The sequence below is a fragment of the Myotis yumanensis genome, unplaced genomic scaffold (genome assembly GCF_028538775.1).
Source record: "Myotis yumanensis isolate MYYU_CA2020_CCGP unplaced genomic scaffold, mMyoYum1.0.hap1 SCAF_13, whole genome shotgun sequence".
Classification (NCBI taxonomy): domain Eukaryota; kingdom Metazoa; phylum Chordata; class Mammalia; order Chiroptera; family Vespertilionidae; genus Myotis; species Myotis yumanensis.
The window spans coordinates 4,985,995-5,002,329 of NW_027223764.1; the positions used below are offsets into that span (position 1 = coordinate 4,985,995).

A 16,335-nucleotide genomic window follows, 5' to 3' on the forward strand; every position below is an offset into this window, starting at 1 on the left:
ATTCATTTCAAACGGGCCAGATCCGGCCCGCGGGCCTTAGTTTGCCCACGGCTGTTCTAGACTCTGCAGAGACAGACCTTTACCTGGAGGAAGCCTTTAGCAATGCAGCCATTCCTGTCCACAGATGGACAAATGACTCTTCCTCAGACACTGCGAATGGTCTTTGCCAGGCTGGTGGCCAGCTCTCTTTAGATCAAATCTTCATTCAAATTGGCTGCAACATTTACTTGTCCCCTTATTAACTAATGAATTTAATAAAAATGTTCTTAAAAATATATGTTTATTGATTTCAGAGAGGAAGGGAGAGGGAGAGAGAGATAGAAACATCAGTGATGAGAGAGAATCATCGATTGGCTGCCTCCTGCACACCCCACACTGGGGATCGAGCCTGCAACCTGGGCCTGGGCCTGTGCCTCAACTGGGAATCAAACTGTGACCTACTTCCTAGTTCATAGGTCGCACTCAACCACTGAGCCATGCCAGCCGGGCCCTACCTTTTCTCTCTACCTCCTATAACTAGGAGTGAGGGGGTGAGGCAGGGGGAGTTCTTGGTGGTGAGGTGAGGCGGGGGCCCTGGAAAGAAAAGGAAAGGGATTAAGGACACGAAGGTGGAAAATCAGGATGGTGATTGCTCCCCAGTCAGGCGCGTCCCATTCCACCACAGCTACGATCATGAACAAGAACCAAGTGATGGAGGCAATTGAAGGATCTGCTTAATTGAAGCAATGGGACTAACCAAGATTCCAGAAGGGCCTATATCAGACATGGAGAAACTTCTAGTGACCTGAGCTGAAGACCAGATGCAAACGTGCACCCCTCTCCGCACCATGATGACCGCGGCCAAAGCAAAAGGTTTGCGATGTTGAAAGGACAGGCTGGATCCAACTACGGTGTTGAATTTACTGCTAGTTCTGGGTGGTTTAAGCGATTCGAGAATCGTTACTCATTCTGTAACGTGAGAGTGAGTGGCGAGTCTGCGCATGCTGGTGTGAAGGCAGCTGAGGATTGTTGGAAACTCTAGATAACCCGATTGAGGAGGAATACAGTTACTCCCCTGAGCAAATATTCAATATGGATGAAACCTCCCGATTCTGGAAACGGATGCCTGAAAGGACTTTCACCCATAAGGAGGCCAGTGGATGCCAGGGTTCAAGGTCCCTAAGGACATTGTTTGGGGGCAATGTTACGGGCTACAGGTCAAAACCCTTTGTGATTGGGCACAGTGAGAACCCAGGGCCTTCAGGCATTTTACTGCAGGTCTCCTATGGGAGCAACGAGAAGTGAAGGAGGACCCGGCTCCTCCTCCGAGACGCCTTCCTGAATTGCTACACCAGGAGCAGTACTGTGTAGAGAACATACCTTTCAAGATTTGCTTATGGTTGATAACGCTCCTGGACATCCTCCTTTTCTTGGTGATCTTCATCCAATATCAACATGGTGCTTCTCCCTCCAAACACCCCCTCTTTGATCAAACCGTGGATCAAGGAGTTATAGCAGCTTTTCAGGCCTGTTACCTGAGGAGGACCTTTGCCCAAGCTACTGCTGCAATGGAGGAAGATGCTGAGAAGACACTGATGTAATTCTGGAAGGATCACAACGTCTGTGACTGCATTGCTTGAGCTTGGATGGTGTCACCAAGGAGTGTATGAATGGCATCTGGAAGAAAGCTAGACCATGTAGCCCAGGTGTGCAGTAGGTTATACCATGTAGCCCAGGTGTGCCATAGGTTATACCATGTAGCCCAGGTGAGCAGTAGGTTATACCATGTAGCCCAGGTGAGCAGTAGGTTATACCATGTAGCCCAGGTGAGCAGTAGGGTGTACCATGTAGCCCAGGTGAGCAGTAGGGTGTACCATGTAGCCCAGGTGAGCAGTAGGGTGTACCATGTAGCCCAGGTGAGCAGTAGGGTGTACCATGTAGTCCAGGTGAGCAGTAGGCTGTACCATGTAGCCCAGGTGAGCAGTAGGCTGTACTGTCTGGATTTATGTGCCTCTGTGATGTTCACAGGACAATAAAATCACCTAACCAGGCATTTCTCAGAACGTGTCCCCGTGGGTAAGCGGCAGGTGACTATGACAGGAGTAGAAGATGTAGGAACGTGCCCTTGGCTGAGCATTTTCAGTGGAGACACTGCATGCAAGAGTCCCGGGGCCTTAGGAGGACCCCCTGGGAGACACTGTGATCTTAAAGTGAGTTTCCCATCGTTAAGAAATCAAACCCCGCCCGCTCTCTGAAGCAGCGGATTGAAGTGGGATGAGTGAGCAGAGACTGATTTCCTTGTTTCCTGGTGAAAGAAAAAGGATGTTTGCGAAGTATCTCTAAGAGGGGAAATGTCAGGCCACAGGATATAGCTGCGTGTTAATCTGGTTTTCTCTTCGCTGGCCTCTCTGTTTCCACTAATTGACTGTGTTGCCTCTGCATTTCTGTGAGTCCCAGTAAATGGGAATTTAGCAATTAAGGATTTCTTTTTCTTTTTTCTATTTAGTTCACCGCTTCTCCATGAATGCTGCGATCTGGGCTAATTAGACGTCTCATCTCTTTGTTTCCCAGCTGACTTCAGCAGACGGCTGATTTATTAGCTTACTGTAACCTTAAACAGTGCGCAAAGCAACGAGGCGTCCTATCCTGCTCTGTTGTTTGAAATACGTTTTAAACCGAGTCTTCTTGAAAATCTAGCGTCGTTTGTAATGATGCCCATGCCACCCGCTTCTGTGTGTCTGAGGAGTGGGCAGTGGTGGGGCTGGTTCTGCCCTCCCCTCTGAGGGCAGCCCACCTTGGGCCTCAGACGCACCTATGGCCGCCAGGAGGAGGGCCTGGGAGGCAGGTGGCTCCTCGAAGCTGTTAGGAGGTTGAGCACAGGGAGAGTGGGGAGGGCTGCCGTGTGTTGGGGGGGGACCCCTCCTGATGCTTGTGCATTCTGCCTGTTGCTATGGTAACAGATCTGCATCCTGCCTGCCTGTGTGATTGTGTTCTGTTCTCCTTGTAGATGGAGGAGATAAAATTTAAGGACAGAGCAGTCTTCGTGCTGGAGAGAGAGTTAGGGATTCAAGCCGGGCATGCTCAGAGACTGCAGCTCCAAAAAGAGGCTCTAGATGAGCAGCTGTCCCAGGTCAAAGAGGCTGATCGGCACCTGGGCAGCCCCAGACGGGAACTTCCTTATGCAAGCGGTGCAGGAGACGCCTCAGACCACTCGGGAAGCCCTGTAAGCACCTCCCCGTCGCACACTTTCGGCTGCGTGTCCCTGCGAGGAAGCTCCCCAGGGGGCCGAGCTTGTGTCCAGGGCCAGAGCCCTCCCCCCTTGGAACACCAACTGTGCCTGCAGCCCGCCAGCCAGGCCCCGGGCCCCTCGGCTCTCGGGCACAGCCAAGAGGGCAGGTAGCCTTTGTCCTTCCTTCCTTGTTAACGTAGTGTGTAGCCCTGCCTTCACATGGTCCCCCTGCCGTGGACCCCCGAAACTTTGGGCTTCCCGCTGGAGCCCATCTGAGCCACTGGACCCCCCAGGTTGATGAGGGTCCCTGGTATTGGCTGGTGCTGGCTCCTGTCCCGGGCTGGTGGGACATGAGGCTCAGCTGCTTCCCTGTCCACACACAGGCTTTGCCTTCTGCCGGGAAGGCCGGCTCCCTGCTCCTCTCATCCTGAATTTGACCCCCATGCAGTGATTTCCGCCATTCACATCACCCATTGCCCGCCCCCCCGCTTTTCATGTAACCGGGACACTCCTGCTCCTCCCTGGCCCTCCAGGATGGCACAGGGCCAACAGCTGCCCGGCCATGACGCACTCACCTCCTCATTGCTGCTCCTCATTCCGAGCCCTCTTGGGTGGTCCTGGGAAGCCGGGGGCGGGGGGGGGGGGGGAGGGGAGGGTCTGAATTCCACAGACCCTCCACGAGGTCCGAGGTCCGTCTGGGTCTGCCCCTAGCCTCTCCTGCACCTGCTGAATGAGGAATCATTCCTCCGTCCTTTTGGGCACCCGTTTGCTTTAGGACAAAACCCAGTGTGAGCTGAGCCAGCCCTAGGACAGTGACATTTCAGGGTAGAAAGTGACATTTGATAATCCTATTATACATGGCTGAGCTGAATCAGACAGCGCCTGCCCTGGCATGATCCCCGATAGATTGTACGAACCCCAGAGGCTCTCAAACAGAATTAAAATGTTGTCACAGATTTTTGCCTGAAGTTCCAAAGTGACCTTTCAGAAACATAATCTTGGGGAAGCAGCTTTTGAGAGTCGTTAGTCCAATGTCGTTACCTGAGCTCACTTTAGAATGCTAGGGAGGTGACTTCCCGCCTGCGGTGCGGACCCTGCCTGGGGGCCAGACCCTGCCTGGGGTGCAGATGGCAGAGACTGAGGCGTGCGTGGGCTGGTTCCAATGCTTTCTGGGCTCGCTGTGGTCGGGGTGCCTGCATTTGCATGCCCTCACCTTCCACATATGCATTTTCTTGACATTTCTGCTCTTGCATTCTGTCCCATCTCACGGCTTGCCACCACGGCGCCCCACCCCCTAGGAGGGTCCCTCGCCCACCGCCCATCCAGGGTCTCCAGCCATCAAGACTCGAAAGTGCTCTGGTCTCCACGCTGTTGGGATTTGCAAGGTTTCTCCGTCTGCATCTGCGAACAGTTATTTGCAGTTGATTTCTGTTTTAGGAACAGCAGTTGGATGAAAAGGATGCCCGGCGTTTCCAACTTAAAATCGCAGAGCTAAGCGCCATCATTCGGAAACTGGAAGACCGGAACGCCTTGCTGTCGGAAGAGAGGAATGAGCTGGTGAGCGCAGCCGGGCGGGGGGTGGGGGGGGGGGGGCGGGGGGGGGCTGGATCCGTGGGCCTAGGGCTGCAGCCCACTTCCCAGTTCCTCGTGGAAAGGAGCGATGGTGACAAGGGCGGGCTTGTGCCGAGGCCTCTTGGCTGTTTCCAATAAAACTTTGTTAACAAAACCGGGTTGAGGGCCAGCTATGGGCCTCAGACCCTGGTTGGCTGATCTCTGCTCTGCATCATTGGGCAAAAGCATCCTCTGTTCTTCGCATTATCTGAGGACCTCAGCCTGTAGGGGCGCCATCACCCTCAGTCCTTGCAGCCACTGGGGTTTCTGAGTGGCTTGTCCCCTGGATGAGAGCTGCTCAAGGCTCCCGGGGGTCCTAGTTCCCCAGCTCCGACTGGACTCGACTCTAACCCTCAGCTGTCGCCAAGCTTGTTCTGCTCAGCTTGCAGGTTCCAGAGGGTGACCTGCTGGTTCTCCGTCACAACTAAAACAATCGTGCTTGTCACTAATTTTGTCTTCCAGCTAAAGCGTTTAAGAGAAGCTGAAAGCCAGTATAAGCCGCTGCTGGATAAAAACAAGCGCCTCACTCGGAAAAATGAGAGCCTGTCTCACACGCTGCGTCGGATGGAAAACAAGTTAAAATTTGTCACTCAGGAGAACATAGAAATGGTAAGGGGCCCTGTCCTGTCCGTCAGCCAGCAGGAGGGTAACCATGACAACCTCTTCCGCTTCCCACCACGAGGTTTGACGGGATCTCAGTGACCCTCCAGCTCTGGCTCCAGCCTCTGGTCTCCTGTGGGGATAGGAGCTACCAGGGCCTTAGGTGAGGGTCTGGGTGTTGCCTGCCTGGGGGGTGACAGAGAGTAAGATTCTGAGCAGTCACACCCCCCACCCCCAGGCCACCTTCCAACTCTGAGTACCTGGAGCAGAGGTGGTGGGAGCCCAGGACTGGCTGTGAGAGAAAGGAACAACCGACTGGGCAGGGGCACCGACCAGGGGGCCAGGGGTGCTCACTCCTGCCACCACCACTAAGCAGGTGGGGGGTGATTGGCTGGTGTCGTGTGGGTTTCTTCTGCCCCTGAGGGCCCCAGAGGCCCTGAGTGAGAGTTTAACCAGGGATGTGAGAAAGGGGGGAGGTGGGAGGAGTGCCCTCCACACCCCCCTGTGCAGAGCCCCCTCTTTTTACACTCTGACTTTGGGGATGGCCGGGGGGTGTGAACTGGCATGGACAGCTCACATGTTTCCCCATGGGCCCCGAGCCAGGCCGCACAGCCCTCCCCCGTTTCAGGTGCTGAGATGCAGCCTCGATTTCCCGGGCTCTACAGCCGGCTGCTCCAAGGCCTGAGCAGAGAGCAGGAGGACCCTGACTTCCCATTGCCTAGACCAGTGATGGCGAACCTATGACACGCGTGTCAGAGGTGACACGCGAACTCATTTTTTTGGTTGATTTTTCTTTGTTAAATGGCATTTAAATATATAAAACAAATATCAAAAATATAAATCTTTGTTTTACTATGGTTGCAAATATCAAAAAATTTCTATATGTGACAGGGCACCAGAGTTAAGTTAGGGTTTTTCAAAATGCTGACACGCCGAGCTCAAAATGCTGACACGCCATCACTGGCCTAGTCGGACCGCCCTGCTCCACCCTGTGAGTGACATGGTCTGGTTGGCTTTTCAGAGACAAAGAGCCGGGATCATAAGGAGACCCAGTTCCTTAAACGACCTGGATCAGAGTCAAGATGAGAGAGAAATCGACTTCTTGAAACTCCAAATTGTGGAGCAGCAGAACCTCATAGACGAGCTGTCCAAGGTGCTGTCCAGCTCCTTTCTCTCCTTTCTCTGCGCTGCCCCCTGGAGGTTCCACCCGGAGCCCCTGGCCCTGGGGGTCTGCCCAGAGGAGCCCACAGGAGGCGGGCGTTGTTTGTCCTCCGGGCCCCTCCCTGGGTTCGTCTCGGCTGGGTCCCTGCACCAATCACGCTGGCCATGGCCCCCTTGGGACCAGAGGTTTCAGGAGCCACAACACCAGTGCCAGGGCCATGGTGACCACAACCTGGGGCTCAAAACAACAGCCACGTATTCCCTCCCAGTTCTGGAGGCCACGACCCCAAATCAAAGTTATAAGAACTTATGGGGAACAGGAAGGGAAAAAAATCAACACAAGTTTCAAAAGGCCAGTTCGCCCTGCACTGAGGGCCCTGGGTGCTTCTGCGGGTCACGGGGCTGGGGATCAGCTGAGGGTGGGAGGAAGGGCCATCAGGGCCGAGTGAGGCCGTCACTCCCAGGGCAGGGGGTGAGGGGGCCATGCTGCGGTCAGGAAGCGGCAGAGGTTGGGAGGGTGCAGGGGGATGCAGGACTCGGGGATCTGCTCTCTGAGTCTCCAGGCGAATGTCCTCTCTTCCAGACCCTGGAAACAGCCGGCTATGTGAAGAGCGTGCTAGTAAGTACACTCGGCACTGCCTGTGCTCGCTCTTTCTGGTTCCCTGTTCCTGGTTCCCCGCCTGTGCCCATGGCTCCTTCCAGGCCAGACAAGTGGCCGTGCCAGCTCCCAGGTGGATTTTGTGAGGCTTTGCCATGGTGACCGAGAACGCCCACCTGTCAGGGGGCCACATGTGCCCCTTTGGCGGGTGGCAGTGTCCAGCTCTGCTCAGTACTGAGTCACTTATTCAACCAGAGGTCGGAGGGCTCTCCTCTCTGGGGCCCTTCCCCCGACCATGGGGTCCCCAGCCCTGCCGGCATGCACCCACGGGCTGGGGCTGGTTGGTTCCGTCACGGTCACAAAAATGCAGCCTCACTCCCCAGAGAGAAGCAGGCCACTGGCCTCCTTACACATTCATGGGGTCCATGCCCGCATCTGTGGGCTCTCCATGTGCAGGCATCTGCTCAGAGGCCACAGGGGCTGGCTCATCCGTCCCCCCCGGGTCCCATTTCTGTTCCTGCCACTCATATCCCCTGCCCCCAAAAAAGCTAGGGGGCCGATGGGTGTGGTGAGCCGAGCCACCTAAACAGGCCAGGCCCTCCTCCAGCCCGAGGAGTGGGGACGAGCCGTCCACACCTGCAGGCTCCTGGGCAGGCCGTGGGCTCAGCATGTTTATGTCAGTGTGGCTAGTACGCCAGCCTGTCTACAGCCACCCAGGCTAGCACGGAACCTTGACCGTGTATTTGAAACTGATAGAGCTGTGCAATTACTCAAAAGCATCTCTTCCACTGGTTTCTGCAGGAGCGCGACAAGCTTTTGAGATTTCGGAAACAGAGGAAGAAGATGGCCAAGCTGCCCAAGGTCAGTGAGAGGATGTCGGCGTAGGTGCACAGAAAACATGTGTTTTAAAAGCCACCTGCGAGGAATGAATCTCTTCCTTTGGAAGTGAAAAGAAAATGATTTTTTTTATTTCTAAAAATTGTTACTGTGATATAACCAAGGCAGGACCCAGAGGAAATAATTCGGTTCATCCTTTCAAATTTAAAAATCCAGCCGTATTTCTTTTTCTTTTTTAAAAATCCTCTCACTGCTGTCCAGCTCCTTTCTCTCCTTCTCTGCTCTGAGGATATTTTTCCATTGATTTTTTAGAGAGTGTGGAAGAGAGAGGGAAAGACAGAGAGAAATATTGATGTGAGAGAGACACATCGGTTGATAGTCTCCCGCACGCACTCCAACCAGGGCCCAGGCTGGGGAGGAGCCTGCAAACGAGAAACATGCCCTTGACCAGAATCGAGCCTGGGACCCTTTGGTCTGCAGGCCGATGCTCTATCCACTGAGCCAAACTGGCTAGGGCCAGCCTTATTTCTTTCACATTTCCAAGAGAAGATATGAATTCATGACAATAATAAGGAGGGGGAGGAGCCAGCCTGGGACCCTGGGGCCTTGAGGATCTGCAGGCTGCAGCCCCCACCCCACGCCCACCCACAGGCCCCACGTAGGCCCCTCCCTCGAAGACCCGGGTCATTTCTCTGCTGCACAATCCTTTGTGATAAACCTGTGATTTTTAAAAATATATATTTTATTTATTTTTTACAGAGAGGAAGGGAGAGGGATAGAGAGCTAGAAACATCGATGAGAGAGAAACATTGATCAGCTGCCTCCTGCACACCTCCTACTGGGGATGTGCCCGCAACCAAGGTACGTGCCCTTGACCGGAATCGAACCTGGGACCTTTCAGTCCGCAGGCCGACGCTTTATCCACCGAGCCAAACCAGTTAGGGCAGCCTGTGATTTTTATTAGAGGGCATCTGGGAGACATTGCCTAAGGACCTGACTCATGTCCTGCTTTTTGCAGAGCATGTGTGTTTTTGTTAGGTTTTGAACAATCAGCTTCATGTGAACTGTGAGAAAGGCCCACAGGAGGCCTGAGAGGTGTCGGGTCTTTTGAGGGTGTGTAGGGGTTCTCTGAGGCCGAGAGCCCAATAGCCGGCTCTAGCAGCGTGGACAGGCTGGGGGAGGCTCACTCTCTCCACCTGGGCCAGGTGCTCCGTGAGATGAGAGGAGGGACAGGTCGGGTGAGTCAGGAGCCATCAGTGGGCAGGACGGGCTTGAGGGCCAAGGACTGGGCATTGGTTGCTACCCCAGCCTTGATGGCCAGTGGACCGGCCATGAGTGGGCACACACAGGGTCCGGGGGAGAGGGGAGCCTGGGTTGCCAGTGTCAGAGGGGAGTTGTGGGGTGTCCCTCAGGCAGGGCTCTCCCACGAGCTGGGGAAGGACCAGCTTTGGCTCTTGTTTTTACTTTTATTCTAATCTGCCGAGGTCGATGCTTTGAAAACACAATAAAAATGAATCACTAGACACGGGGCCACGTGCTGGACGCCAGGCTAGTGCTCACTGTTAGTCCTGTGGCATGTCACCTGCACAGTGGCATCCGAGTGCCGCTGCCCTGGGCCCCGCAGAGCTGGTCCCTCGGCCGTGCTCAGTCCCTGCCATGAAGGTGACCCACCTCTCCACAGACCTCCAGCCCCTCGGCCCTGTGCCAGCCCCACTTCCAGAAGGCAACCCCTTGCCCTGAGGTTGGGCAGCCGCGATGGAGCCTGGCGTGCGCTGGGGCGTGACCCTGCAGCTGGCCCACAGCCGGGCAGCAGAGGAGCCGGCGGGAGCGACCCCTGGGGCTGGCGGCTCGGCCCCGCTGGGTTTGAACTAACGCTGTCCCTTTGACCAAAGCCGGTGGTCGTGGAGACCTTCTTCGGATACGATGAAGAGGCTTCCCTGGAATCTGACGGCTCTTCCATATCCTACCAAACCGACAGGACGGACCAAACCCCGTGCACCCCAGACGATGACCTGGAGGAGGTGAGGGGCGGGCAGGGCCAGGGGTGGGCGCTGCTCCCTGCAGAGGTGCCACAGTCCACAGTTTGGCACCAGGAGAAACACTCCTGTTGCTGCTGCCCAGCTGCTGGCCACCCCTTTCTCCGAGCACACGCTCCGTCTGCTTCACCCCGTCCAGTGCCCCCTCTGCAGAGGTGCAGAGAAGAGAGCTCCTGTCCTCTCAAGGGGCTGCATGTGGGAGGTCTGTACCCCAGCCAGGGTCGGCACCATTGCCAAGGGCACACGCCAGGATGTGCACGGGCAGCAGAAGCTCTCTGATAAAAACACGGCCAGGGTGTCCCACCGACAGTCCCTTCTTCTGGAAGGATGCCAACCTCAGATCCAGGCAGCCATCTGAGCCTGGCTGGCCCTGCCCTGCAGCCAGGGGACAAGGAGTGGCCGGTGGTCCACTGCCCGGACCAGGCCCTGGGGGCACTGAGGCCATGGTGGGGCCGCCCCTGGTAGGTCTGGCGGATGCCTTCAGGGCCAGGGAGCTGCTCAGCGCTCTCAGACACAGCAGCACACTTGCCACCATAAGCCTCAGGGAACAGGATGGGGCTGGGGGAGCTGGGCCAGGTTAGGGTTCCTGGGCCTGGTTGCTCCAGACACGGCCACCCTCCCACGCAGACCTCTGGCTTGTTTTCTGAGCAGCGAACACTTCGGGGTCCAGTAGGGCCTCAGGAGGCAGCAGCAGCCACCTGCCCTCTCCAGGTGGAAGCCCAGCGGGGCCCTGGCCTTGGCCTTCCAGCCCAGGGACTCAGACTCACCTCCCGGGCCCCCAGGCCGAGGCCAGGCGCTGACGCTGTGTCTGTGCGCCTCTCCAGGGCATGGCCAAGGAGGAGACGGAGCTGCGGTTCCGGCAGCTGACCATGGAGTACCAGGCCCTGCAGCGCGCGTACGCCTTGCTGCAGGAGCAGGTCGGAGGGACGCTGGACGCAGAGCGAGAAGTTAAGGTCTAACTGACTTCCACTCCAGTAGGACCTCCCCACTTGACCCCGGCCGCGGCAGGGACATAGGCATCACCCCACCTTCCCGCCCGGGCCCTTCACTTCCTCCCCCCACCTCAGTGTGACCCGTGCCCAGACAACTAGGAACCGGTGTTGGGGGAGCCGGCGCTGGCAGAGCTGTGCTGGTGAACCCCCAGAGAGCATGTTCGTTTGCTTTGCTCCCGGCCGTTGTGGAGGTCGTAGGGCCTGCAGCTCCTTGAAGGTGAAGCCGCCTTCCTTGCACACCTGGCAGCAGTGCTATTAGGGAGCTGCCCCCTAGCGGAGGCACAGAGGTGAGGGAGGGCCAGCATTTGAGCTCAGGTTTTGAAATTTGCTGAGATTATTCATTCATCCAACACTTGCTGAGCTCAGGTGCTGTGCCCACCTGCTGCCCCTTAGGGGAGAGGAGGCCTCGAGTTGAGGGACCCCCAGGCCCTGTGCCCAGCTGGCCCCAAACGCTTTCATCCATTTGCCCTAGAAACTGTGCCCAGGGGAGCAGGAGCGCCCTGTGGTTTAGACATCAGAGGAATTAACTCACAGGAGGGGGGCTGGGCCCCCTGGAAGCCCCGGTGGCACTTAGGCGGCTGGTTTTGTAAACAAGGGATAGGGTCGGAAAAGGAGGGAACCCAGGGCCGGCAGAGGGCGCACGTTGAAGGGAAGGCTCTGTTGGGGTCTGGGCTGTGATTGCTTTGCAAGCCCCTCTGCGTGTGGTCGCACTGTCATCAGGGACTGGACCAGGCCTGGCCCGCACCCCGCAGGCCCAGTCCTCCTTGGCCGCTTCACCCTGCACTGGAGGATTTCCCCTAACAATCCCTCAAAACGAAACACAGATCATCCCCGTATCGAGTGAGGGCCTCCCTTCGTGAGCCGTGAGGTCCTTCCTCGCGGAGCATCCTTGCAAAGCCGCTAACGGCCACTTCCCCGCTAGCTGAACCCACCGTCGCCCTCTGAACCTCCGTCATGTGGGCACATCCTGGCTCTTAGGGAAAATTTGATGTCTCTCCTCCGGTCCCACAGACCCGTGAGCAGCTCCAAGCAGAAGTGCAGAGAGCGCAGACACAGATAGAGGACCTGGAGAAGGCCCTGGCCGAGGAGGGCCAGGTGAGTGCGTCCACAGGGGGGCACATGGGTCTGACCGAAGCAGGGCTGGCCCCTCCTGTCTCCATCCAGGACCCCCAAGAAGTGGGTGATGTCATGGGTTGTCATTAGCAGGTGACAGTTGTCCTGAGGCGGCTGCTTCGGGAGCTGGGTGCTGCGCCCGTCTGTCGAACCCTCTGCTCCGAGGAGCCGTGATTTAAATGTTGGCTGTCTGATTGTACCCTGCAGTGCATTTATCCCTCCGTGTCCATTTCATTTTCAAGGACATGAAGTGGATCGGAGAGAAGCAAGCCCTGTACCGGAGGAACCAAGAGCTTGTGGAAAAGGTGCGTCTGACCCGGCCCGGAGCCCGGCCGGTCCCCTAGGAAAAGCACGATGCCTCTGTGCTCACGGACGCGTGCGGGTCCCCGCAGGCTGGGCTCTGGGCCAGGCACCCGCCAGTCACCATCCCCAGGGACAGCCAGAAGCTGCCGGGAAAGGCCGGGAGTTGACCTCACGTGACCTCTGGTGTCTCGCCCCTCTTTTATTTTTACAGATTAAGCAAATGGAGACGCAAGAGGCTCGGTTAAAACACGAGGTCCAGGATGTGAAAGACCAGAACGAGCTGCTGGAATTCCGGATCCTGGAACTGGAGGTGCGCTGTGGACGGGGTGCTGGGCATGAGCAGAGGTGGCCGAGTGGAGTCGCCCGCGGGGCTGGTGTGATGGAGGGCTGAGCCGGCCCCTCACTCGGCCTTCCTGATGCGCAAATGTCGTGTTGACCATGTTTCGTGGCCTCTGTGGCTTTTCTGTGTTCCCTGGGCTGCCCCAGCACAGCCTCCATGGCGGGAGGAGCCGGGAGGGACCAGCGGCCCATGCCCAGCCTTGCTCTCTGTCTAGGAGAGGGAGAGGAAGTCACCCGCCATCAACTTCCACCACATCCCCTTCGTGGACGGCAAGAGCCCCCTGCAAGCGTACTGTGAGGCGGAAGGCGTGACGGTAACCACCACCCCCCCAACTGTGCCCCAACTGTGCCCACGCCCGCCCCACCCGGCTGGCGCTCACCTCCCGCGTGTCCCTCGTGTCTTTGCCTCCAGGACATCCAGGTCACAGAGCTGATGAAGAAGCTGGACATCTTGGGGGACAACGCCGTAAGTGTATGTTGCTCTCCTGACTTGTGCATGCCTCCTCATGCCGTGGTCCGGGGCCCCCGTGAGCCCTCTGTGGTCCTGCCACAGGCGGCCCTGCCCAGCCACACCCTCCTTGTGGCCAGAGCTGCTTGAGATGGGCCCCAGGCATTTGGGAGAAATCCTGTTCCTTTCTCATGTTGTTCCTGTGCCCGTGTGGGTGGCGACCAGCACCCAAACGGGGGTTTGGGGCCTCTGCTCTGCGAGGGTGGGAAGCCCACAGCCAATTCCTCAGCAGAGGTGTTTCTAGCCACATGTTCTCCGTTTCTGAATCCCACTCATTCTCTAACTCTTCCAAACCCTGGCTGGGATGGGTGCCGCACGCAACCCAGGCTTGGGAGTTTCACTTTCTTGGTTGGGAGGGTGGGCAGAGCCCATTAATATCCCAAGTCTCATTTAGGCCAGATTTCCAATTTCTACAACAAACACCCAGAAGGAATCCTAATTAGTGAAGGGACAAAGTAACTGTGCCTCCATCCCAGCCTCCATCCTCTGTCCATTCATCTATTTTCATCCATCCATCCATCCATTCATCCTCCATCCATCCTCCATTCATTTATCCCTCAACCATTCATCCTCTAGCAAGCCAGCCTCCATCTATCCATCCTTCATCCTCCATTCATCTATCTTCATCCTCTCTCCTCTGTCCATCTATCTTCCATCCATCCATTCATCCTCTATCCTCCATCCACAAAGCTCCTCCTCTATCCTCCATTGTCCTTCATCTCCGTCCATCCTCCATTATCCTCCATCGTCCATCCTCCATCTATCCACCCTTAATCCTCTATTCTCCATCCATCAGTTCCCCATCCTCCATCCTTTGTTCATTCACCCTCCAACCTGCCTCCATCCATCATCTTACACTTGTTGAGTCCTATGCCCAAGCGGTGGATCGACTGAACTAGGTGGCAGCCCCACTTCATACCCCAGAACTCTGCCCCCGCCCCCAAGGTGTACTAACAAACACATGGCTATAGCTGTCCTAAGGCCCTTGGGCTTCCCATCCTGGTCACTGCTCTCAAGAAAGAACACTTAGACAAACTAGTGCACTTCTCACAGTACACGGAAGAAAAAGAAACACACACATGCAAATACACACACACACACACACACACACACACACACACACGCACGCTCACACGCTCACTCACAAGCACATACCAAAACCCAGACATGCATGCATCCTGGCCAGTTTCCCGGAGGCAGGAAGGATGAGGGGCACTGGCCCCAGCCCCAGTACCGTGCCTGAGTCAGGGGTGCAGTGTGCCCCCATAGCACTTGGTCACTACCCCCCACCCTATGCCGCCTGCACGGGTATCGGGATGGCAAGAGACCCCTGCCCTTAGGGAGCTCCCGCTGCAGAGGGAGTCATGGACAGCCCAGCTCTCACCACATCCTGTGTCCACATCCTCTGAGGATGCTCACTGGTCTCAAAACCAAACTCTCCCCGCCTGGAGGGACCACCCAGGTGGGCTCCTTGGAATGAGACAGGAATAAAACATGCAGAAAAAAGGCAAAAACACCAAGGATGGGGACATTTCACAGCCACGGGTGTTTGATCGTTGCTCCACATTTGTCAGCAGTGTTTTACTAATTCAGGGCTGTGTATGCAAAGGGCTGACTTTACACACAGATGGGGACATAGACAGGTGAGGACACATTTATTGCTGCCTGCCTGTTTGATACGCTGCCTACCATCCCATTCTGCCTCAGTGGGCTAATTAGACCATCATGGCCACCAGCAGTGAGAGGACCAGAGAGGACAGAAAGGAGAATGCGCCCAGAGTGAACAGGGTCACGAACAGGATATCAGACTCCTGGGAGGGTGTTTTAATAAAAGCAGCCTTAGCTGTGGCCCCAGCCCCCCACCCTGCATCTGTTCAATCAGCCCCACCATGCACCCCTCATTCAGCCCCACTGAGCACCCATCAATCAGTCTCACCATGCACCTGTCATTCATCCCAGCTACCCCAATGGCCCTGCCCCTGACTATATGTCTATTCTGCTTTGACGCAGAATCTGACCAATGAAGAGCAAGTGGTTGTCATACAAGCCAGGACAGTCCTGACCTTGGCTGAAAAGGTAAGTGATTGTGTGGATGCTCCCAGCAGGTCTCCCTTTCCGTGCTCAGCTCAGAGAAATGCTCCTCCTGGGAGGAGGAAGGGTAGGGGGGTTGCTAATCCTGTTGGCCTTAGAAGGCCTGGCACACACAGAGGTCAAAAAGCACCCACCATGCTCTGGCTGGTTTGGCTCAGTGGATAGAGCGTCGGCCTGCGGACTGAAGGGTCCCAGGTTGGATTCTGGTCAAGGGCACATGCTAGGGTTGTGAACTGGATCCCTGGTGAGGGGCGTGGGCTGGAGCCTGTACTGGCCTGTACCCTGGGCACATGGAGCTCAGGGAGACCACGGTACCAGCACCGACCCAACTCCCGATGAGGGCGAGCTCTCCCCTCCAGGAGGAAGAGTAGGGGCGACACCGGGGCCAGGCCTGCCTCCCTCCTTCCGCAGGCTATTTAGATGGAGGGGGGCGGGGATGGCACCCCAGGGTCACACCCACCTGCTCTGTTTGTGTCCAGTGGCTCCAGCAGATGGAAGAGATGGAGACAGCCCTGCAGCGGAAGATGGTCGACCTGGAGAGTGAGAAGGTGGGTGGGTGTCTCGCCGTGTGGCCCACACCCCGGCGTCACCAGGCCGGACCCCGAGGCCGAGACACAGGTCCTCTGTGTTTCAGGAGCTGTTCAGTAAACAGAAGGGCTACCTGGACGAGGAGCTGGACTACAGGAAGCAGGCCTTGGACCAGGCTCACAAGGTGAGAGGCATGTGCTGCTGACCCCTGGGGGACGGGGAAATGGGGAAAGTTCTCCCTCGCCAGTGGGGTGTCTCGGGGGCCTGTGTGGACCAGGCCTCAGACCTGCCGGGAGAGCCTGGGCCAGCCTGACCCGTGGGGTCACTGCCTGCCTGTGTCCCTCTGACACCCCCTTGCCCGGCGAGCTCCGAGGATGCCCAGGCCTGTCATCAAACGCTTCGTCCAGGAA

The 16,335-nt window shown here is 56.7% G+C and overlaps 1 protein-coding gene across 9 annotated transcripts in view; it reads left to right on the forward strand.

Moving 5' to 3' along the window:
• The window catches only part of JAKMIP3 (Janus kinase and microtubule interacting protein 3), a 50,166-nt gene that overhangs the window by 20,081 nt on the left and 13,750 nt on the right, over positions 1-16,335 (forward strand). For 3 of the 9 annotated variants that reach the window (XM_070432115.1, XM_070432118.1, XM_070432116.1), the window contains exons 4-19: positions 2,987-3,202; positions 4,646-4,765; positions 5,282-5,428; positions 6,441-6,572; positions 7,164-7,199; positions 7,980-8,039; positions 9,908-10,036; positions 10,876-11,004; positions 12,055-12,138; positions 12,399-12,461; positions 12,671-12,769; positions 13,014-13,112; positions 13,211-13,270; positions 15,317-15,382; positions 15,877-15,945; positions 16,032-16,109. In XM_070432115.1, the coding sequence (XP_070288216.1) occupies positions 2,987-3,202; positions 4,646-4,765; positions 5,282-5,428; positions 6,441-6,572; positions 7,164-7,199; positions 7,980-8,039; positions 9,908-10,036; positions 10,876-11,004; positions 12,055-12,138; positions 12,399-12,461; positions 12,671-12,769; positions 13,014-13,112; positions 13,211-13,270; positions 15,317-15,382; positions 15,877-15,945; positions 16,032-16,109 (1,587 nt within the window). The remainder of the gene's footprint in view (positions 1-2,986; positions 3,203-4,645; positions 4,766-5,281; positions 5,429-6,440; positions 6,573-7,163; positions 7,200-7,979; positions 8,040-9,907; positions 10,037-10,875; positions 11,005-12,054; positions 12,139-12,398; positions 12,462-12,670; positions 12,770-13,013; positions 13,113-13,210; positions 13,271-15,316; positions 15,383-15,876; positions 15,946-16,031; positions 16,110-16,335) is intronic. The other 6 variants (XM_070432117.1, XM_070432120.1, XM_070432121.1 and 3 more) reach the window with 3 other exon arrangements.